At 39.2% G+C, this 24386-nt stretch overlaps 1 protein-coding gene across 4 annotated transcripts in view; it reads left to right on the top strand.

The window, feature by feature from the left end:
- IL1RAPL1 (interleukin 1 receptor accessory protein like 1) overlaps positions 1-23812 on the top strand; it is a 753722-nt gene extending 729910 nt beyond the window's left edge. For all 4 annotated transcript variants that reach the window (XM_030020563.1, XM_030020564.1, XM_030020567.1 and 1 more), the window contains exons 9-11: positions 4877-5020; positions 18333-18503; positions 19796-23812. In XM_030020563.1, the coding sequence (XP_029876423.1) occupies positions 4877-5020; positions 18333-18503; positions 19796-20514 (1034 nt within the window). In that variant the 3' untranslated portion in view covers positions 20515-23812. The remainder of the gene's footprint in view (positions 1-4876; positions 5021-18332; positions 18504-19795) is intronic.
- The last annotated feature ends 574 nt before the right edge of the window (positions 23813-24386 follow it).

The following is a 24386-nucleotide window of genomic DNA, read 5'->3' as shown; positions in this document are numbered from 1 at the left end:
CTACTGGTATCAGAAGTACTATTGTTCTACAATAGCCATCAGTAATTATGCACAACAGTATTCATAAAGCTATCTAGGTACCTTAAATACAAACAGATTTTGTTTAGAACGTTGAAACAAACAAACAAACAATCCTAAAAAGTAGAAAATAGATTTTATATATATATTTTTTTATATATATATATATATGTTTATTGGATATGCATATGCTGTATAAAGCTGTGGTTCCATATGCTGCACTTCGGAAAGATAAATTGTTTTACAGCCATGCCATAATGAATACTGTATTAAGCAGGGGGAAAAAAAAAAAAAAAAAAAAAAAGAGAGAAAAAAAGCACGTACTTCTCCATTTTTAAACTGTGAGTATGGTTTTCTTTCTTCCTAACGTAAACTCTGCCTACTGTTTACTGCTGATGTCTGAAATGAGACTCAGATGAGTATTCCTGTGTCAGCCAGCCTCCTCCTTCCTTTAGAAGACACACACCCATTTACAACCAAAGCTGCACGTTACGACACATCGGTCTTGCGTTGGTTGTCAGCGTCTGCCTTCTTTACCTTCTCTCAGGTGTCGTCACGAGAGCTTTCGTATTGTCTTCAGCTGCTCCCCTTTCAAATTATATTTATTACCTTTATGTTTCATTTCGTAATTGAAGTCTATGAAAATATACCTAGACAAACTGAGGACTGTCTCTAACCAAACCTTGTAGCTTTGTGAGTTAAATCATCCAAGACAAGCAGAGAATGGAAATGAGCTTTGGCCACAAAGTTGCAAAGATTTATGTATGCGCTAACCTGAAGCTCCGTGAATAGTCCTGTTGACTTCAGAGGGATTACTTATAGTCCATGAAGTTAAGCAATCTGCGTAAGTGATTGCAAAATTGGAACCTTAGATAGACTGTAATTGGATTTTGAAACAGACTCAGGAACTGAATACACAGATATAAATCACATGTCCTCGAAGAGTTATAAATCACAAAAAAAGAATGTTTGAAATATAATTATTTTTCTTAGTAGCTCAGATGTATGTGGACTAATGAATAGAATAAGATTAATTTTAAATTATCACAGATCATTAAATGTAAAGTCCCTGAAGCATGTCGTATATGTCAAAAGATAGGAATCTTTGGAGGTACCCTTCTATTTACTTTCTTGTTACAATTCCAGCTACGATAAGTGAATTACCTGCATGACACAGTGAAAGGAAGTTTATCAAATATTAAAGTCAGGTGAAGATCAAAGATCTATCCTACAAATGTGCCTATAATTAGGACAGAATCGGTATAAAATAAGTGTGTTTATTACCAGCCGTATCGTGCCCGATATTTGGAGAGGACGAGTACTTTGTTTTAATTAGCCATCTCTTTCACTGGGTTGCTTGGCCAAAGCCTCCTGATAAGGAAAAAAAAATTGTAGCCATTGGTCAAAATGCTTGTAACAAATCTTGTTTTAAATTGAAGCTATTTATTCAGAAACCAATCTACTACTGCTGCAGTAATCAATGTGTTTTCCCTTGGAGTAGAACTGTTCCTGTGCTACTGGAGGACTATTGTTAATTGCCTGTAACTAAATGATTGCTGTGCTTCTGGATGTAACTCCCTGGCACTCGCTCATTTGTTGTGTTTAACAGAACGCCTGTCCCCCTAAGGGTTAGCCGAGTAATTTTCCTCTACTATTTTCTACATTCAGTCTCAGCTCCTTAAGGAGGGCCAGGTCTGTAATTTGAGCAACGTAACACAGAGGCTAAATAGATTTTAAAAGGCTTGCACTTTTCGTCTCTCCCCTCTGATGTGGAATTCTGCTGAAATTGAATCTTTTTAGCGTGTAGCCACTACAGGAAACTTGAGTTTCAGCAGGAAAAACAGATCACACTTCAAAGGGAGCGTAATGCCTGCTGCAGCAACTGTGTTCAAATTGCAATGCAAAGGGCAGAATAAAGCAGCGGAAACAATTGTTTTTGTGAAGGTAACCTTGCACTCTAACCTTGTTGTTACACTTCAATTTAGCTTTAACAGTCACTACGTCCTTGTTGACATTGTTGACATACGCATCACCAGCGCCCTTGGCGTTCGCAGAGCACCTTTCAGCAGTAACCCCTCCTACGAAGGAGGCAGAAGCACCCTCCCCAGTTCACACTGGGAAAACCGAGGCCCAGAAATGTGAAACGGCTTCGGTCACCCAAGGGGCCGACAGCGGAGGCAGGACCGAGCCTTCCGCTCCGCGCCCCTTCCGTTCAGCGCAAGACAGGGTCACGCCGTTCGTAAAATCCCCGCGGCAGCTCGAAGCCAGCCAGCGCTCCCTCCCCTGGGGCACGGTTTAGCATCCTGCAGAAACACCAACCCAAAGGCCTGAAAGCCATCAACTCGGTGTGGCACGGTGCCCGGACCAATCCGTCCCGCCTTCCACCGCGCTGCACAGATGTGCCTGTCCCACTTCCAGCACTTTGGGGGTTAGCTCAGGCTTTTGCAGGGCTGGGCGTAAGGATGGAGCGGTCTGCCGAGCTAATCGCTGCTCCTCTCTGCCTCTGAACCCTGACAAATAACACCCAAGACAGGGAGCGAACGTGTGCTGATAGATGTTGTCCAGCACAGAGGAAAATACGAGCTTGCTATGCTAGATGGATAGAGCATAAAGCTTAATTTGCAAACAAATCTGTTTAAGAAAGAACCACCTTATCCTTGTGCTCGTAAGTGATCACGATGGGCTCAGCAGCAGCACGTGAAAAGGTAATTTCTAGTATGTTACAGGGTGACTTAGGGAATTTTGTTGTTTGCTTTGGTTGCCTAGTTTAGGACAGTTTCACGTGTGTTTGAATAGACTTTACTGAAATAAAAATATAGGCATGATCTTGAATTATTTTACCGGGAAAAAGATAACTAAGAGGGACTCTGTTGGCAAAAGTGATGCAGTGCAGTCTGATTTCATGCACAGTGACAGAGAACAGATGACTACCTGCAGTTATTTATTCCATTTAATCTCGAAATCATTAATTTAGGAAAAACTTTGTTTTCCAGTTGTAAAGTTTTCCCTTGCCTTTAATGAGTCATAACAGCAGGCACATAAATAGAGAATTTTGTGCCTAGCAACCCTAAATATTAAAGCCTTTCTTCTAGTTACCATTGAACAGCTGCATCACCTGTAGTACAAAATGATGAACAGGGTATAGTAAGCCAGTGCAGAGTAATTTCCATTTCCATTTATATTCTAAAATACTGTATTACTTGTCTATGCAAACAATTTTTTGTTGGGTGTTTTTAATAACATTCCCCTCTCTGGACCAGAAAAGTATTGAAAGTCTGAAATAACCATGTCGGTCTTAAAAATATCTAACACAAAGGAGTTTCCAGCACAGTTTTGGAGAGAATGACATGGAATATAAATGCCTTTTTATTTTATTTTATTACATTTTTAGTGTCTTCTAGAGAGCAATGAAATCTTCTTACAGTTGCCTCAAAATAATAAAAAAAGTGTGTGATTCTCAGTAGACGCAGTCAAAATAAATGGAATTGTCACTTTTTCCTCTAACCTTTTTTTTCTCTAATTGAATTGTATTGTGCTGGAGTGTCATATCTGCATAACCACACACAAAAAAAAGGTTACTTCAGGGCTACCCTGCTTCACTCAGACAGAAGCTGCCCACTGGAAGAGCATACTGTGAAAATAAGACGGAACTGAGCTTTCTCCGGCACAGATTTTTATGAAGCAAACTGTATATCTTAGATTTCCAAGGTTTGATTTCTTGGCGTTCCTCAAAACCGACTGATATTGGAAAAGTATGGGTGGTCTTCAGATTTGCCATCTATTACTCATTTCAGATTAAAAATTGTTAGTAACTTTCTTCCTCCTCCCACCCTCCTTTTTGAACATTGCCAGTTTTCAGTCAATAAGCAAATGAAAAGTAACAACAACATGGATGCCACGTAACTGTGTGAGCCTCTATGAGCGTGCAATGGTTAAGACTGAGGGAGGTGGAAGTCCACGATGGTATATTGCTTATGCACTGGTAAGTGGCCCCACTGAGGATACTACTGGTAGTAGACAGTTGTGGCCATACTTGACCAGAGTCCCCGTCCTCAGGAACAGAGCTACATGGCGACGATCTCAATCCATCATGTGAGTCTCCAGTGGCAGAGTGCAGCAAAGACACCAGCGGGGCACGGTCTGAATGGGAATGTCAGAACGGACAAATTGGGATGGTTTGCTGTGACTACGTATAAGCCAACCCCATTGGGCGAAAGGGGAGAATAAAGATGAACTGCAGATCGTTGGGAAACTGTGTCAAAGATATTAACACGCAACTGAGATGTGAGGCTGTGGGGCTCCTGGGATGATCTGTTTTCACATCTCTCAAGTTTTTGTTGTTGTTTTTTTTTTTAATTTATTTTTATTTTGAAAAAAAAAAAAATCAAATCCTTAGTGTAATCTTATCACATAGACTGAAACTCTTATTTTTATGTGGAATAAGGGAGGAGCTGTGTTTGCATTATAGTCCCCAAAAAAGAAACAGTCACCTCTGCTTTCATTGTAAGTAGAATGTCAACATTTATCTGTGTAAAGCAAACTGTGATCTATCTACACAGAGCGCAAAGGAAGAGAGTTATCAAATATCTCTTATATATATGCACATACTCTCACACATCACCAGCAATTGTTGTTTTCTTAAATGAGCAATTCAGATGGTGTACCAGAGGAAAAAATAGTTTAATAAAGGAAAAAAAATTCTATTAGTTAGGTATTTCTTCAAGGGCCCTATCACAAAATACATAAATAACCCATCATTCATTATTTTATTTTAACGTTTAACGTAAGTGCGAGGTCTGCTGCTAATCTTTCTCTGGTTTGGAATGTGGTTATTATTGCGTTTTGTAATTCTTTGCAGAGCTGATGTACACAGTTGAGCTTGCTGGTGGGCTTGGTGCTATTCTGCTGCTGCTTGTTTGTTTAGTGACTATCTACAAGTGTTACAAGATAGAGATTATGCTCTTCTACAGGAATCATTTTGGAGCTGAAGAACTAGATGGAGGTAAGGCAGTTTCTTAGTACGTTTCCTACTTTCTAAGTATGCCTGTCTTTTATTTCTCTCCACCAAGGCCCAAATTTCAGTTCAGTTCAAGATGCGTTAACAACTGCAATTTTTATTTCTCACTGCATTAGGCACTGACTTGAATATGCATTCCTCATACAGCACATTAGCAGCAGTGATTGCTGAACTGATGTATGCGCTGCTCTCTGGAGCTCCAGAAGACACCCATGTCTTTTAGATTTTTATTCCCGACACTGAATGTAGATTAGCAACGTTGACGCATTAAAGATTTTCACTTTCTGTCAGTACCGAAAGCCAGCTTCACTTCTCCATAAGCTAGGGATTGTCTTCCCTAATTGTACTCGCCGAATAGGTAGAGGTTGAAGTGAATCTCAATTTACTGCTTGTTTAAACTGATCACTTTCAATAAACTGTACCGAGTGTTTGGGAATGTACCCAGCAGTTCATTTTCCTGAGTTCATTTACTTAATCACTGAGAGAGCGGCTAATGGTCATTAGAGTTGTTCTGTGATTCAAGGACACCCAGCCTAAACAAAAGTAATCCGCAACGTGTGCACCGGCTTGTGTCAAATGTATACGTGCATTTTCTTTCCTTCTCTTTTTAAGCACTGAAGAAAAAGGTCTTCTTTGCCTCTAGCCCTGCTAATCAAAACGGCTGTTGAACAGTGAACTGGGTTGAGCTGCAGGCCCTGATTAATTTGGTTTGGTTTCTTGGGTCAGAGTTCCTGATGTTTTGTGCTACCACTACGTCTTTGGTGACAGGACCTTCTTTTTTACTGAAAGACTAATAAAAGTTATTTTACAGTTCAAGGTAATAGCCTGTGGGCAGAAGCCACTGTGACATATTAAAATGAATACGTACTGATAAACAAGCGCTGGCCAAATCTCTCACTGATAAGTGAGAAGAATTAGAGGTCCTTATATAAGGGAAAGATTTCCATAATAAGATCACTAGGGAATGACCCACTTCTGCCTCCCATCTAAAAATGCACAAGGATTCAAAATAGAAGATGCTCAGAACAACAAGCCCAAGAACTTTAGAACATTTTGTATCCTTCTACTGGATTTACAAGAAGGATGCATTAATATAGCAGCTCAGTAGGGGGAAAAAATCAGGTTATTCTACTTATTTTACAGAGGAGGAAACTGAGGCCCAGATGGACTGTGACTCATGGCGGATTTTGGCAGACACCTTTTTTTTCAGGAGCTGAGATCGTCTCTTTTCCACAAAGCAGCCCCCAGTTTAAAGGGGCATGCTTACTTGTATGAATTGTGTGAATTTCTTAATAGTCATATTATATGATGCAGAAATAGACAGTTGAATTAATAATAGTTTAAATAGATGCAATTTAATGTTTTCTCTCTCAGTATCAGTAATTCTTACTTTTACAGCTGTCATTTATTGTTATCTCAAAAGATTCCAATTCATTTGCAAACTTGCTCTACCAGGTGTTACGTGCTTGCCTCTCTCTCCTCCCATCCCCAACACTGGTCACCTGGGAACAACAATACTTTAATCACACGTTTTAAACAACACAAGTGTGACCTCTAAAGGATACTGTTCTGGGATTCAAAAGGAGGAAAATCAATATCCATGCAGTTTATCCTTCTGAGCAAAGATCATTGTTAAAGAAGATAAAGCAGGGATTCTCCTTAGATGATCAATGCAAGCACTGATAGATTGGGTGCTTAACCGCAGCAATATAAGAAGAAAAATACTACCTGGAGATTCCTAATGGCAACCTGTAGCTCCTACTGTGTTCAATGTACTAGCAACATGGATAAACGCCATTGTGCCAAAGAAGTTATTGCAGTTGGGCTTTTTACTCTTTTTCACTTAGGCTATTGCAAAAGCAAGAAGACAGAGAGAAAATGCCCCACAGAAGACCAAGCCACGGCTTGTGCAGAAATAAATTGCAGACATACATTCAGATCCTTTCCTTTGGCTTAGTTTGTTACTGACAGACACGAAATGCTGAACTCTAAAAATCTTCTTCTAACCGCATCTCCTGCAGTGCAACAGCAGAGCGCCCACGTGCTATTCATAATTTACACCATGTTCTGTCATACTTTGGGACAGCATGTAGATAAGCAAACATCAAAATATCACAGGCTTTTTTTTGTGTGCACTATATTGTACCCAGAGAGGATTTGAAACACTTTAAAAGTGAGGTCCAATTAAAATTTACAGTTGAAAATCTCTTTTCAAATTCACGGCTTCATTTCTTCCCTGATCAGAGAACAAGCCCTTCAGGATGTCAAATCCCATCACAATTCCCCTTTCCTTTCCCAAGCCTTAGACACATCAGTTTTTCTCAGGCCAGCTTATGCATTTCTGTGGGAGGTATGGGTAAATTGTGAAAAATAGTTGAAAACAAAATATTTAACCCTGACAGCTAATGCAACTTAATTTATTACTTTCTGTAGGGGTACTGCAGATTAAGCAAGGGATCGCAGCTGCTGATTCCTCATTTCTCTAACTTGCAGCTTTGAATTTCCCATCTTCTCTCTCCTCCTGGGGACTAGACTCTCCTTCTGGTCTTTTCTCTCTCCCGCAAACACTTTAGCTCAGTCTTGCCTTTAAAGTCTCCTGGGAACGGGCATCGAAGCGCCCTTTTTTGTTTTAATGGTTAATTCCCTGCCTTTCCTACTAAATTGGGATATAATCAAACCCAGGTCCCATTTTACCGCTTTTCCTTCCACTCCGTGCTGACTCCACACCGGGGGACTGCGTGACAGACCCCCGTTCGTGTCCTTCGGTGTGGAGCATCGCGACGTGCCGGTGTTTAGGCGGGGGACCTCACTGGGAACGTCTGACAGATCCTCCTGGGAGCTGGAGCACAGCGGCGAGAAAAACACTCTGACCCTTGGCAAAGCAGCAGCTTCCTCACCCGCAGGTTTGGTGAGGCTTCCTCACCCCTACCAGTTTGGTGGTCGGAAACTCCCAAATTTAAGTGGAGAATTTCAGTTCAAGATGTCCCCGCATACGTGACGAAGGTGATACCTTGGAGTGGTATGCAAAGAAATGTCCAGTATCATTCTGAAAACAACAACATCTTCAGAAATAGATGCTTTACTGGGAACTTCTTAGGGCTGATCATTGTTAAGCGTCAGGCAATCTTTTTAGATTTGCAGCTCTAAACTTAAAAGCTTATTTTAAAAAGCCTTGTCCATAAAGTGCACTTTAAGAACTAACACATTATTAGTGAAAATCACTGTTAGAAGTGATGATTTCTTCTATTTTGCTGTAATTGAGCTCCAACACAAGAAATTTTATACCGTGATCATCCTCTGAGTGTTTTAGCAGTTACGGTTTATGTTGTTTTTTTTTTCCAAGGATCTTCCCTTGCTGCTTTTCCCAGTTTTTAAAGGACTTGATCTACAAACTATCGTACTTTAACTAACAGAGAAGAGTAAAAATGCAAGTAAACATTTACAAGTACCTGCGATCAATACATGCCCTGACTTCTTTCTACCTTGCATTCTGTGACCTTGAAAGGTTACTTGTAGCAGAAGAGATAATACCACTGTAAAAAAAAAAAAAATCCGTTCTTTGCCTACATACGAGCTGACTTCCAGGCCCCCTAAAATCTATGGAAATTTTCCTAGGATTTTACCTGGGACAACTTTCTCCTTTGTGAGACTGCTCCTCCTCATCAAATTGTGCAAGGATCAGTCCCCAGGCATGAGAGCCCTGGCAGACACAGCGAGGGTGGAGAGGGGAGTGTGACCACTGCCTAAGCAGCACCATTTATGATGCTGCTTTAAAGTGGACAGGAGGCTCAAAGTCATCGAAACGGATATTTTCAACTTTTTCTTGCCATTTCAAGACCTGAGAGTTTCCAGCTTTAAGGTATAGTAAGGATAAATCTAGAAGTCTACAGCTGACAGGCTGAAAACCATTGGACACGGTCAGATAGGCAAAATTACTCAAAAACATGAATGTATTTATTGCGTTTGCATTCCAGATTCCAGTTTCACAGAAAAGACCATATGGTACAGTTAGCAGCAGGAACAGTCTGCAGGCACCAGCCCCTACCATTACCTGGGTACATTAGTGACCATTTAAATTCGTGGAAGTTTTTGTATGAAGGAATTAATAACCAAGGGGTGAACACTGACATAAAAAAGAAGAAATTCTACATTAATAGGCTGGCATTAAAATTTATAAGAATAAAAAAGTCACAATTAAAGAGAAAGTCTGAACAAATGTGCTGTAAATAGTTTTATAATGAAATTTACATAAATATCATTTCTCACAGCTAGGCTGCCAAGAAGTCAAGCTTTAGGCTCAAGAACAAAAAAACCCTAGGTAGCTGATAACTAGAAAGTGAGAGCTTTGCTTAGCAGCTAATAGGATGACCGTCGCGATGACCCTTGGTGCCTTCAGGTCCCATCAGCTCTTTCTACAACACTGGAGCTCTCTGTGGTGTCCCTGATCATGTTCTCAGCTTTCCTTGCCAAGGAAACCTTGGTGAATTGAGGGAAGACACAGCCTCGGTGCAGCTGGGCTGCAGGCAGGGACGGCACCTGGGAGCCAGGGCTGGCGAGTTCCTCTGAACTTTCACTTGAACTCTGAAAGTTCACTTTCAGTTCTGCACGTTGCTGCTTTTTGTTGGTTTGTTTGTTTTCCCCGCGTTACCGAAAAAAAGCAAAAAGCGCTCCTAACGTGCTTAAAATATGTCACTGCTGAGCTCTCTAAATTCAGGAAGTCTTGTTTGGATTCGGTACATGACATCGATAGTGGCTGTTTCTTGGCTGTGCTAGTTGCACTTTCTTAAGAGATGAGTTTCTACTGCTCGCGGAGGGGAAGCAAATCAATGCTCAAATTAGGAGGTTGATGAAACAGTTTCTGCCTTGAAGTCTCTGTTGCACCTGGGAGTCCTCAGGTAATCATGATTTTTGTCCTTACCATTATTTAGCTGCAAAAGACTAGCAGGGTTCATGGAGAGACCTAAGGGATTGCCCAGATAATATCTTGTTAACTGTACAAGACAAGAGCAGGTAAGATACACGTCTTAGTGGTTTCCTGGTTTTCATTCCAGTAAACCTCTTACGCAGCAAGGAAAGGCAACGCTTTGAGATTGTTAATGTTTCAGTGTGACTTAGTTGCTAACTTTCAAATATAACTTCTACCAACAGTTTAGGCACCGCCAAAGCACTTGTGTTAATGATTATGCTATGCAGGTATAGCTAGACTGAAATTACTGCTGAAGTTAGTGACTTTGCAATTACAGAATCTTCCCTGGGGACCCGTAGAATAAGTTTGCAATAGCAGCCTCACCACTGCGTATGTATTCTTATTGGCTATTGGCAAATTGTGGCAATAAGAAATCCTGCTCCATGAATATCAATTTCAAATTCTATTAAAATCACCTTTAGAAAAATGCAGCTTTCATCTTTCTAAATATTACTGCTTACAAAAAGGGTTTTTCCTCTTATTTAATTACAATTTTATTGTTAAAGAACTGCTTCTCTTAACTTCTTATGTTATTTATTTACATCTGAAATGCAATTCAAACAGATCTCAATTTATTGTCTCCACTGAATATAGGATTTTCTAGATTCTTTCCTTGAAACTTACTAATTGAAAGAAAAATAACTGCTTCTTTCCCTCCTCCTATTTTATAGCATCTAAAGTACATGTGTAATATATATATATTACAAAATAAAAGAACAATATCACCAGGAACATCTTTAGACTCCAAACTAGAAGATTGTTATAGGTTAGAAAGTCCAGGTATAAAGTAGGAAAAAAAAAGACTACCATATATAAATCAGTGAAGGCTGAGATATCTCCTGTTCCTCAACCAGCAGCTCTGTCAAATGGTTCTAAGCTTTGAAGGTTTTTTATCAAAGGCCAAAGAACATTGCAGATTTTGGAGGTAGGTGAGATGAACACAGCATATTGGCATCTGATTTCAAGAATCTTAGATTGAAAGTCTGTTTCCAAGCCATTTCTTCCTTGAGGTTTTTTTATATTTATACTGATTTACTTAACTTTTCACTGCTTTTGCCTAGATCAAGGCTGTCTTAGCTCCAGCTTTCAAAATACTTAACCCAATGATAAGATACAAGTACTGTCCCTGAGATCAACAGAGCTAAGGAATATACATAAAATTAAGCATGTATTTTATACAGGTAGCTAGAGCTAGTTGCTTTGTTGAGTTAGGACCATAATAAGAGCATCACTTCTTGACACTTTTTATTTAAGGAATTTCTTTAGTATAGGAAAAAAAATATTTTCTTCCATTTTCAGAGTTTACATGACACTCTTTATTAGTGCGTCCTCCTGCTTTCTCCTTTTTTAAATAGTAGCTAGTTTCTTGCAGTCTTTCATAGATAACTACCATGCTATGCTATGTCTCCAGCTAGGTAGTTACCACTCAGTCTTTCAGTATCTACTAATAATATGTTTTTTCTTAGTTTGGCGTTTGACCTGCAGATAATTCATAACAACCAAGAGAATAATTTCTATCACCATCTTTTAACTTTCATAAATTTTTAATATTATGAAGCTCTTGTAAGGATCTCTGAGTTTTCATATCTGTCAAGAGCAACTTCTAAGATTAATGCTTCATCAGGTTTTTTTATATTGAAAGTAGAATGTCTTCAGTAGTAGTAATAAATTTAAAATTCCATGTTAATGGGAATGACTGAGAAACATTTGAGATGTGCTCTTCATTTAGTTAGGAATAAAAAATCAGACTAAATATAAAAGAAAAAATTAACTTTAATAATAGGTTATTCAGTTTAAATAAGTAATATTCTATTTTATGTATCTATCAATGACAAACTTTAGCTGTAATTATAGAAAACCAGGGAAAATATAGCTTACGGAGAGAATTTATTTTACACTTTTTCAAAATATTTTTTGACTGAATTTTTATCTGCTGGGAATCACTCCTAATTTTCAAGAAATGTCAAATGCAGCATTGATATCTTGGGGTTTTCATAAATGTTCTTATAAAATCAAATTTAAAATTGGTATTTCTTTTATTTTTTTCATGTTCTTTAGACTTCCAAAGTTCAATGTGGCTTAATGGGGGGAAAAAAAAGTTGAAAAAAAGGAGGAAAAAACCCAAAAAAGAAACGCATGTCCATTGCATTAATATTTTTATAAATGTGCCTACTAGGGACAAAGGACCCTTTTTTTTTCTGGTCTGCGGTATGCTGAGAAAACCCCAGAATCTATTTAGAATTGATTACATTTCTTTAACCTCTTCCCCAGTGTTTCATTTACAAAACCTCCCTCCAATTCACCATTACCCACTCTGCACAAGGATATGAACTATCATTAGGAATGCTACACTTAACACATACTTCGCCACAGAAAAAGCTAGTGTTGGTAGTTCTTAATTTTTATTAACATTAAAAGGGCTTGACATTTAAAAATAAAAGAAAATGTTATGGTGAGCTTCATATGCAACAGTAAATAGCGTGAGGAAAAGTATAAGCATTTTGAAAGACTTAGGATTTGGGCATTTTACTCAACTAAGCATTTAAATTACATTTTTCATTACGTTAAGGGTGATGAACACTATTGCAGTGTGTACATTAAACGTGGCCCCACAGATAATGAAACAAATACAGATTATGAAATGCCATAGTCATTATAATTTTGAAGCAACTAGGGTCTCTGGGAAATTTCGAAAGCCCAGTACTTTGCAACCTTTCCTGAACACAGCACGTTTTTTAAAGAGGAAAGCCTCCTGCATCTGCTTGACCTCAACTCCCTGCAGCCCTGGGAGGATCTGGTCCGTCATTTCGAAGACCCCCGCTTGAAATCCTGAAACTCAGTTAAATCGGCGCATTGCTCCTAGACTCCAGCAACGTGTATCTGAGTCTCTACCGGGCTGGCACGTGCACTGGCGAAGGAGGGCAATCAGCTGTCCAGTTCCTTATTGATCTAGAAATGGAAGATGCGTTGAAGCCAGCCGTGCTGCCGGCTACACCTCGCTGTGGAGCAGCCTCTGCGTGGGCAGCTGCCTTCGGTGCATTGGATGTTTCTGAAGGCACTGCTAATTCCTGTGGAGAATTTCAGGATGGGCAGAGGTGGAGGTTGACCCTGGTGTCTTGGTCATACAGCTTCATTGGATAAGATTCACTGTGAAAGATGACATTGTGGGATTTCTCTTCATTTTGATCTATTAATCTGTCTTGTGCTAAAATATATCATGCCAGCTGAAAATCAGAGTTTGGCATCTGCTTGAGCATGACTGATAAGAAAAAACTGACTCTGTGAAGGTTTTTTTTTATTTTTGATTTTTCATCCATATATATACTTCTGTCCCCCACTAGGAGAAGTATCTGCAATGTTTAAGGTTTAATAAAAGGCCCAAACTTCTGGCTTCTTGGAGTGCATGGAAATCATTAGAAAACATGTACATCTGTAATACAAATTCGAAGTTGAATCTGTTTGCTGGTCCGTGTAGAAGAGGAAGTTTCATCTATCTTTCTGTAGGCACCAGCTTACCATTTCTTCATGTGTAGCTGTTAAAAGAGCATGCATACAGATGAGTTCTTAGATGTCTGATAGCAATTTACTTACCCAAAGATCCCATTTGCATGTGACAAAGTAGATGCGTATAGAGTCTGGGTTTCATTTTATGCTTACATTGAGCCTTTAAGTGACTGCTGCTGAGCACATGCTTGGAATAACAAGCAGCATTTACAACTTCATGCCCTAGAAGTTTGTATCACTTCTGCTGGATTAACACTGTAGAAAGTTACAGGGAATATGATAACATATTCTACGTTTGGATGTGTACCAAAAGGAATGGACAACATTAAAGAATGCAAGTAGCAATGGTGCAACAGGTGTTTTGGCTAAAATCTTGGGCCACTAAATGAAGTAAAGTTTCTGTCTGTTATTAATGAAGCTGGGATTTCACCCTCAATGCTTACCCGTAAGATCGATCCAAGCAATTTCGTCAGATCTGTGGCTGAGCACAGCTCCATGGCCATTACCCAGTGTCCTCACTTTCAACTCTATAGAACAGTTGAAATGATACGGCAAAGTTTGTACCTCACAGTCTGTTTTGACCCGAGTCTTGCAGTACTGGTGGTTTTGGGCTGACTGAAACATTTGTGGAATGAATGCATCGTACCTTGAGCACGGGCTGTATTTGGCCCCATTGTGATTAACTGATCCAGAGCTTCCACATGCTCTCGCGGTTGTCTAATGTACAATAACAAAGAATTTTTTTATATCAAGTCTGGCTGAATTTGGCCATGCAAGGTCTGCTTTAGATTTTTTTTTCAATATTTTCAATTAATGAATACAACAAAACTTCACTGAAATGGAGGCTGTTGAGTTGAAGAGCTCCATCCTAGTTGTATACTACCTGTAGGCAGCAGAAAGCAACTACAGACCACATAACTGGAGAGGATTACTTGTCCATTCACAAAGAATGAGAAGAGGAAACTTAATACACCAAAATGTTTCAAAGTATTGCTGTTGCATGATAGTGCATGTCACACCCAGTTGTGCTCACTTAATAAAGGACAGCCATACATAATACAGCTCTGCAACACACCTGGAGGCAACGCAAGATGAACTTATTCCGATATGTTTCTAAAAAAAGCATCCTGAAATGGTTAATAGGATAGGACTGCTTTCAGGTACAAAAGTCTATGTAGATAATTGTTTTCAATCTCCATGGGAAAGAAAAAAAAGTTTCAGATGAAATGATCAACATCCCTGCCTTTGGTTATTAACACGTATTTTTCTTCCTAAGTGTGGGAGGAAACAGGTAGTGAGTAACTATATTCCAGTTTATTGCTAATGCACAGGAGCCTGGCAAAAAATAAATCTTCGAAATGACATAATCTATATCTAAAGCCAAAGTGCAAGCAACAATCAATCACATTTTCATTCTGAAGATGCTTGGATAGAAGACTTAATTGTTTGCTGATGAAAGGAAATGAGGACATTCTCATTTTAAAGAAAAGCTTAGTTTGCCACCAGCTTTGTTTGTTCTGAATTTGGATTTTCGCCCTTTTTTTCTGACACTGCATATTAGATCCAGCCAGTATCTGAACTTATTGCATAGCCAAATCTGTAATTATCATACTACATAATAATATAAGCAGTAATATCAAGTCCTTTATGACTTGATTTGTGATTAGGAACAGATCAGGAGTTTTCTGGTGAAATTGTTTTTTCTTGGAAAAGGCAGGTGTGCTGCCACCAAATATTTTCACGGGTGAAATACCTGTTCCAGCGAATGATGAAGAAAACAAAAAGCAGTGATGGACTTCCTGCATGCTTGCTGGGAGTCTGGGCACTCCTGGAAGTGTTGCTCGAAGGAAGGCTTACATGGAAAACAGCCCGAGAGCAAAGGGCTTGAGAGCAAAGCCGAGAGCCTCCTGCTTCCACGTGACGTGGCCAAGAGTCTGGCAAGGTACGAGCCCCAGCTCCCAGAGTTTGACAGAGCTGTAAGATCTGGATGTCTGCAGGCTCCCATCTTTTCCTCTCAGTCCATTGGGACAGCAGGTTAAAAAACCTGAATTAAGATCAGAAATATTCTTTAGAATGTAGGCATCAGTCCCACCCATTACAAGCAGGAGTAGGTGGGACCATTTAACGGAGAAGAACAACATGCAGAGACATTACCTACTGTGTGTTTAAATACTTTCCTGGAGATGGGAGATTTCAACAATTTTATGAGTTCTCACCTTTTTCATTACAACTGAAATTCTACATTTTTTGACTATCCGTAATAATTAGAGAAAGTAGTAACTAATGCCATTGCTCTTTGATCACATCACAGAAAAGATAGCTTCTGATGGCTGCGTAGCTATCTGCCTTCTGTAGTTCTTAAAATGTTTCAAGAGAGTTGGCAATGTAACCCAAATAATTTTAGTTAACTAAAAGCAGGCTAATACGTAAATATCATGGAAGTAAAACAAAGGCATATGTCATCATCCCCTGCGTATCCCAGGCATTTCACATTTTGCAGATTGTCTGCTCATGTCAGTATGTCAGCCCATCAGATAACAAAATTACCACATAAGGTAATTCTGCTGTAAACTGAACTTTTTACTTTTCATTAAACAAAATTAAAAAAACTTGACAGATGGGGAGTATAATAGCTCAGGGAAACCACTGTGCTAATGCATCTAGCAGCTTCCCAAACCAGACTACGTATCTTGCCGGATTGGAGTTTGAATAAATTAATGATTGCCTGAACCCATCTGTGTAGACATACCCTTGATCCTGGCCATTCTTTGCCCCTCAAATGCTGTTAAAACTAGGGGACTAGGGTGGAAATAAATATGTTCCCTGCAATACCGGGTAATGCAGTTGTAGTCAGTGGAAATGCTGGAGCCTCCATGGTATGAAAAATGTATATTTCAAATAAATGCATCAGTGCGATAATTACATATGCAAGAAAACAGTGGGATAGCAAGAATAATTTTCCCTCTAAATAAGAATGTGCAAACCATCTTAACAGACAATACCCTGAGCCTTTAAAACAGTTTGAACACTGCATTATTTCTTATTATTTATCCCTTTGAGAAATGATACATTCTCGTCTTTACTCAAAGACTTCCAAGAGAGCAGCACTGCTCTCGCGCATGTGCTATGGTTATGACCATTACTAAGGTGACAGCAGAAAATGGCATTACCTTATCATCATTTTGTCGGCTGTCATAATTTCCCCATATATCTCTTGACCTTTCTGTGTGTTAACTCGCTTGCTGGGTTAACACTGTCCTACTGTAGAAGCAAAAACCTGCTGTGTAATCTCCCTTTACCTCATACTTGATCCATTCAGTGTTATTTCAAGGCATTGTCAAAGGCATTAGGCACTTGTCTATTGTTAAGGATCATGGTTTCACAAATACTCCAAAGAAAAATAATGGGAAGAGTGAACCATAGAAGGCAGTGCTCCTCTTTTTCTTTTTTTTTCTTTCTTTTGTTGTTGTTTTTGTTTGTTTGTTTTGTTTTCTGGGGATATAACAATCCCATAGGTAATGCACAAATAGTGTATTTTGTAGGGGAGGGAATGAGCACACGGTCATTTCGTGGGTTTGGAAAGTTTGAAAGTAGTTACAGTTTTACCATTTGATTTGTCATCTGCAAATGTCAATGAGCATAGTATACATGGTTCCTCAGGAAGAGGAAGTGGACTATTCAAGATTAGCAACGTTTCATTAATTTCATTTATACTCTTTGCACCTATCCTGCATTTGTCAGGCTTTTCCAAAAAATGCTACCAGAGTACAAAAAGGTGTAAAATGAGGAAAGGATTGGCTCGGTAAATAACTGAAGTCAGCATTGACTGAATATGACGTTACTTATGACACACAGATGAGTATTCAATCAAGTCTCTTTTACAAGCAATTGATATTCTCGATAGCCTGTGCATAGTGTTGTCGAGAGAGTTAGAAGGATGTTAACATTTCATTACTCTCACCATTGATTTTTTTCTGCTTTCTTCACAACAAAAGTCAAAACGTGACCTCTTATTCCACTGAATTAGTTCCAGAGCACTTGGCATTATTGACCTCCTAATGAAAATTAATGATGGCTCTTTTAATTCAGCCTTTCAAGTATGCACACCAAGCACATTTAAGAAACAGGCACATTTATTTCTCATATTGAAATGAAATAACACACTGTTAAGTAACGAAATGTACATTAATGCAACATTAAATTTGCAAATTTAAGCACACAGAATTCAAGAGATTTAAACTGCATTATCAGGAGCTGATGGTGCAAAGATTTAAGCTTGGCAATAATTTCAGACCTGGAAAGCTAATGAGTTTTACAAGTAAGCTACACATATGCTTAGAACATTCCGGCCCCAGGCCCTAAATTTATTGTAAAAATCTGGCAAGACTGAAACGTTTTTACTATGCAACAGAGACAATTGCACATTAGCTTAGATATTTCCATGCTTTTCTTTTCCCTTTGAAAGCTAGAGAAGAATTCAGATTCTTTTCAGCAACTTTTTTCTTCTGTGCTCCCAAGCTGTCACCCCACAGTTGAGTGGATTTCCTTCATACGGAGCCTTACACAAATGCTTATGAACAAACCGACTTCAGTGTATGGATATGGATCCCTTCTCCCTCGCATCTGTGTAAATAAAGATTGCCTCTACCAGGTAAAACAGGAAAGGTGAATGGATTCATACCTGGAGATTGGGTGAAGGCTTGCCATTTTATCTGAACAATTTCCTAATCCTGGGAAATTGTCCCAGAAATAATTCCTGGAGAATTATCTAGCACATCTGCAAGAATAATGGATAAGCTAACTTACTTTCTTCCTCTCTTTCCTTAGACAACAAAGACTATGATGCATATCTATCTTATACCAAAGTGGATCCTGACCAGTGGAATCAAGAAACTGGAGAAGAAGAAAGATTTGCTCTTGAGATCCTACCAGATATGCTTGAAAAGCATTATGGATACAAGTTGTTCATACCAGACAGAGATTTGATTCCCACAGGAAGTAAGTCATGTCTTCATGCTGGTGTGTTTCCTAAACAGCAAGTGCAGCAGTTGCAGCGATTGTTTTAGTATCGTTTCTATACCTACTCTTTCAGAATGTCACCTTTCCTCCCTTGTCTTAGAGAATGGTGAAGATAAGCCACCAAACATTCTTCATGTGTATTTGCCAGATAAGAGGATTATTTTTTAGTATTTGTATTATGTCGATTGAAGGTGAGACAGTGCAGAAAGGGCATGCATAAGTAAAGGAAATGAATGAGACTAACATTTTTTCACAGATTTTTTGAGAGCTTGCCTATCTAGGAATGAATACAGAGGTCTTTGTTTTCTGTTTCTTAGAATTTACCTGGAAAGATAGCCATGTTTCTAAGTATTTATTACAGAAATTCAGACAGGAAAGAAAAAGTTGTGTTTGGACTAAGGCAAGGGTTAGTAATACCATCTACAGTAGAGCAAAGTAGTGAATTCTGCTAGAGTCCACTGCTGATAAATGTGTAGTGGAGGTACTGGATCATTCTCAGAGACTGAAAATTAGAATTGATTCCAGCTGGTACAAGTAGATCTTTTTCATGTTTCTGTCACATATTACAACCCACGTACAGTGATTTTTTGTAAGTTGCTCTAGCATTCTTCATAACTTCAGTGTAACCATACAGACCGCTACTAAGGTCAGTATCTTTTGCTAAAGATAAGAAAGGATGCTTGGTATAGGCAAAGCACAACATCGAATGATCACATGGATGTTTTTTGAATCTACAGCAAATTAAACATTAATTTGCAGGAGGCAACACTGGGTTTGTGAATGTGTGTGGTGCGGCCATGAAAGGAAAAGTAGAATCTAACCCTACAGTAGACCTTAGAGTATCCTTTGGGTTTGAGACTGAGCCCCTGAAGCACACAGTTGCTGCTCTGTTACCTGCCTGGGTGACTTTGCCTCTTTAAAGAAAAAAATCGTGATGGACACACATGTTCCAATAAAGATACAGATATTGATAGAAAACCACAGCTCATAAACAAACACAATCCGTAGCGCATGAGGGAATAGATGTTTTGCAAGATCACGGAATGGCTGAGGTTGGAAGTGATCTCTGGAGGTCGTCTTGTCCAACCTCCCTGTTCAGGCAGGGCCACCTAGAGCAGGTTGCCCAGGACCATGTCCTGGCAAGCAAACCTGGCACGTTTGCAAGTGATGTTTTTACATATATCAGTGAGCTCTTCTGGGAGCGGGGATTTGCCTCTGTTGTTTCTCTCCAGTCTAAGGATTGATTTTTGAGCAATTGTCTTATTTTGTAGCCTACATTGAAGACGTGGCAAGATGTGTAGACCAAAGCAAGCGACTGATCATCGTCATGACTCCAAATTATGTGGTAAGAAGAGGCTGGAGCATCTTTGAACTGGAAACGCGGCTTCGAAACATGTTAGTCACGGGCGAAATCAAAGTGATACTGATTGAATGCAGTGAACTACGAGGAGTTATGAACTACCAGGAGGTCGAGGCCCTGAAACATACCATCAAGCTCCTCACTGTCATTAAATGGCACGGACCAAAATGCAACAAGTTGAATTCCAAGTTCTGGAAACGTTTACAGTACGAAATGCCTTTTAAGAGGATTGAACCCATCACACACGAGCAGGTTTTAGATGTCAGTGAGCAGGGGCCCTTTGGGGAACTGCAGACAGTCTCCGCAATTTCCATGGCTGCTGCCACCTCCACTGCTCTTGCCACTGCCCATCCGGACCTGCGCTCCACCTTTCATAACACATATCATTCACAGATGCGCCAGAAACACTATTATCGAAGCTATGAATACGATGTACCTCCTACCGGCACCCTGCCGCTTACCTCAATAGGTAACCAGCATACCTACTGCAACATCCCTATGACACTTATAAACGGTCAGCGGCCACAGACAAAAACTAACAGGGAGCAGAATCCCGAAGAGGCTCACACAAACAGTGCGATACTGCCCCTCTTGCCACGGGAGACCAGTATATCGAGTGTCATTTGGTGACCGAAATGCAAGGGGCCTTCAACCCCCTTGAGTAGGAGCTGAGTCTGCAGTCCAGTGCCTGGAACTACATCCTCGACTGCTGCTGTTAAACATGCATTACAATCGATAACATACGAGGAAAAACAGGGTCTTGTACATATGGTTTTTGCAATTTCTTTGTAGCATCAGTCTTCCTGTTTTACCCATGTCTCTTCCCATTCACATTTTCGACTTTGTTTTATATGTCATTGGAATTTGTATATTTACATTTTTTTAAATGAAGAGACTGCTGTATAGATAGGAAACTTTTTTGCTTCATTAGTATAGTTTTAGACTTTTGGTTTGTTTGGTTTTAACCTTTCTTGGGAATGCTTGGACAAAGCTATGTTGATATCAGAAGCACCATCCATTTTGTTGGCCTGCCTAGCCTGATTCCTGAAGGCCATGCCTGCTGCAGTTCACCTCCTTTGGAGAATATTTGTTCTTAGAAGGACCCCATCCCTCAGTGAGAGCTCCAGTTTCGTTTCTACTCCCGTAATGTACACTGCTCCTTCCCCGCCCTTACAATGACCCCCGTTCGGGGTAACACTACAGTCTGATCATCTAACATGTAACTTGGTAGATACCTGTCAAACAACAGAATATACCCAATCTGTATCGGTTGCTTCACAGTAGTCACTACAGAGTGTGTAGAAACTAGAGACGGTTTGGTTTTTGCTTTCTTGGGTTTGGGTTTTTGGGTTTTTTTTAATTATTATTTTAAGAATGAGTTGATTGTATCCCTTTTATAAATATAAAAGCAAACCCTATTTTTAACACTTCCTGGAAAAATATTAATGTGGTTGTGGATTTTATTTTTAAGCATTTAACTTTTTCTTTTCCCCCTTTCAAAATCCTGCAAATAAGATCATTTACAATCGTCAGGCGAGTAAGACAAGTGAGGCAATAGGCACTGAAGTGCAGAAAGTCCTGCTGATATTTACAGTGATGACTTCCAAACCAAAGGGGAATAAAAAGACAGTATTGTAGATGGTTTGTCACTTTGTATTACAGAAAGTGTTATTTTCTAAAAGAGTAAGAGCAAAACATTATTTTGCTGTGGATTACAGAGTCCCCTTGTATTTTAATGTTCCAAAAACTGTATTTGCTTTAAAATGATATATTCAGGATTAAGAAATCTGCTTTCATTTGGTTTTAGCTTGTAACAATAAGTAAAACTTTATTAATTTCAACATGATTTCAGTAAGAACTCAGGCAGAAAAAAATGACATGAATACCAACAAATATCATTGTTTTCAGAATAAACTTTATTTATACAAAATTAATATTTAAATCAGACCTGGAAGTATTAAAAACAATTTATTCACTTTAATGAATAAATAAATTAGTTTTATTTTTTATGTATGATTCTATCTTTGAGGAGTTGCAAATAATGCGTGTACCATGGCTGCCAGGGAAGAAAAAAACCCCAACACTATGTTTACATCTGGGCATCTTTAAGACAAATGAAATAAGCATCTTACTCATACTCATGTTTTAAATAATGGAGAAGTCCTTTCTGGTTTTAGAAAGAGAGGGGAGCGGTGTTGTAGCTCTACTACATATTCAGGCCAAGCTCTCTGCTAGTCCCTGCTAGGAGAAGCAGAGGAGCTGGGGCAGAGTCCCTGGTTGCAGCACACTGTCATATAGTCATGGGTTTGATTTACCCTGGCAGAAACGTAACTGGTATCCTGGCAAACAGACCTTATAGTCTATTTATGTGATTAATTAGCTTTAGGTATTTTTATGGTAGCTGAATGATATTGGCCAATATAATGGATGTGTGGGGTTCGGTCATCCTGATTGTCACAATGAGAAAAGTACAGCTTATAATATTTTGGTCTTCTTAATGAGAAGGGATGGGTAGAGAGCGGTTAAACTGCGGTTTGGGGGATGTTTGTGGGAGTAATCCAGAACTGACAGCGTGGGAGGAAATGACTGTGCTCCTGTTGTGAAGGTCAAGAAATCTCAGTATCTGCATAACAAGCTAATAGAGCTTTGGGATGTGCGCTGATTTTTATTTGCTTAAAAATGTTTATTTCTCTGACAATTTGCTCAAGTCCTTTTCTACAACCTGCTCTTTATTACGGTGTCTCCCTCTGGACATGTGCCAAAACATCCACAAAATGGAAATGAAGCTGCCAGGCCAGATAAAATTTTAAGAGAGCTTTGCACATTTAGTTATTTTCGTAGCGTGAGAAAGCTATTATTTATTTGCTCTTACAGACACCTGTCAGACACTGATGGCATTTTCCTTCATTCGCCTGGATGCCAAATACCCTGGTATCCTCTGAAAGCAATGCGTTATTTTCCCCCTTTCCCTCCCCATTACATGCCCTGGGGTAAAGACTGGAATGTGGAAAAAATGTCGGATATAACTATCTGACCGCAGGCACATTTAGACGATCGGTACGTGTTTCCCTAGCCACATGGGGAGTACTTTTCTGTTCTATTTTTAGTGTGGATTTAAGCACTTTGAATAGCATGATTCAGGGATTGATGGATACTATTTGATAGTCACACTACTTCTTAAAAAAAGTTTTTCTTATTATGTTTTGTCATAATATTACACAAAAGAAAAACAAACAAACAAAAGAAACCGCAAAACGAAACCTGAAATAAATGGAGAAGCTGTCTATGGCTTTAGAAACATTCCTCCTTAGTATTCCATCTCTATGAACAGCTCTGTGTGGGGAACAGTGAAGGAAACTGTTGCGTGTTCACGTGCTCTATGTTTGACAAAAGTTCTGTTGGAACACAAAATAAAATGAAAAAAAAAAAAAAACAACCCTCAACCAAACCTGTCATTGCCCTAGTGCTTAGGCTCCATCCTTTTCTGGCGAAGGTGTTCCAGTTTTTGACAATGCAGCCTGAAGCATGCATGCAATAGTCACATATAATGTTTAGCCATAAGCAAATAGCACTTTACTTTAAAAACTGCACAGTGTGATGATCGGAAAAACTTACTCTGCCTGGTCAATAACTTCGGGTCTGTATGTGGATTCTATGCACATGAATTATCCAAGTGTGGTGCTTTGTCTTTATAAGGCTCTCTCTAATCAGGGTAGTCCTTGATATAAAACTAAAGGACTCTGTTGCACAACCTGTGGAAATTCAGTATATAGGTTCTCCAGACAGCACATATAGCTGGACAGAAATGGGGGACTGTACAGTATGCAGCTAATTATTTTGCAGGCAAAGTGCATTGCTGGGTCTGATTCTGTTCTCAGTTGCAGCAGTATGATTTGAGAGTAAATCTAATAAAGTTGAATGAGTGTAAGATTGATTTGTGTGAGAGAAGAAAATTGGAAAAGCAAAGAGAAAAGGAATTCATATTTGCAGTCTGTGACAAGCTGAAATCTTGGCCGCAAGGAAAGCAGCAGCAAGATGTCTTCTGCATTTTATTAGGGACCCAGTTCTCACCTGGCAGCCAACATCAAACACTTCCAATATGATCTGCTTCAGCGCTAAATACTGTTAGGCTTAGATGCAAACTAAGATTTTTCTATTACTACACAGCTGTGAGAACCATGTGTATGTTACATAATGGGTGATAATCAGCTCCAAAATAATTGGAAAGCTTGTTATACCCGCCTGATTAAAATTCACAAAGTTTTACTTGGATATTGTGCATTAATGACACATTTAAATTATAGATAAAGCAGTGAGATTTGGGGAAAACTGGCCTGGTAAACAGGCTTCCTTCATTCTTAAATTGAAAACAAAAAAAGAAGAAAATGTCAAGCTAGCAAGGCTAAGGAGAGTTTAATTAAAATCCAAAGAAGAAAAAAAAAAATCACCGCAGCAAAGTAAGCTCAAAAACAGGATAAAGGCCAATGGAGAAGAAAGGTCAA

This window comes from Aquila chrysaetos, chromosome 7 (assembly GCF_900496995.4).
Source record: "Aquila chrysaetos chrysaetos chromosome 7, bAquChr1.4, whole genome shotgun sequence".
Lineage (NCBI taxonomy): Eukaryota > Metazoa > Chordata > Aves > Accipitriformes > Accipitridae > Aquila > Aquila chrysaetos.
Note: the sequence above shows the minus strand (reverse complement) of the source record. Positions and strands in the feature narration are given on the sequence as shown.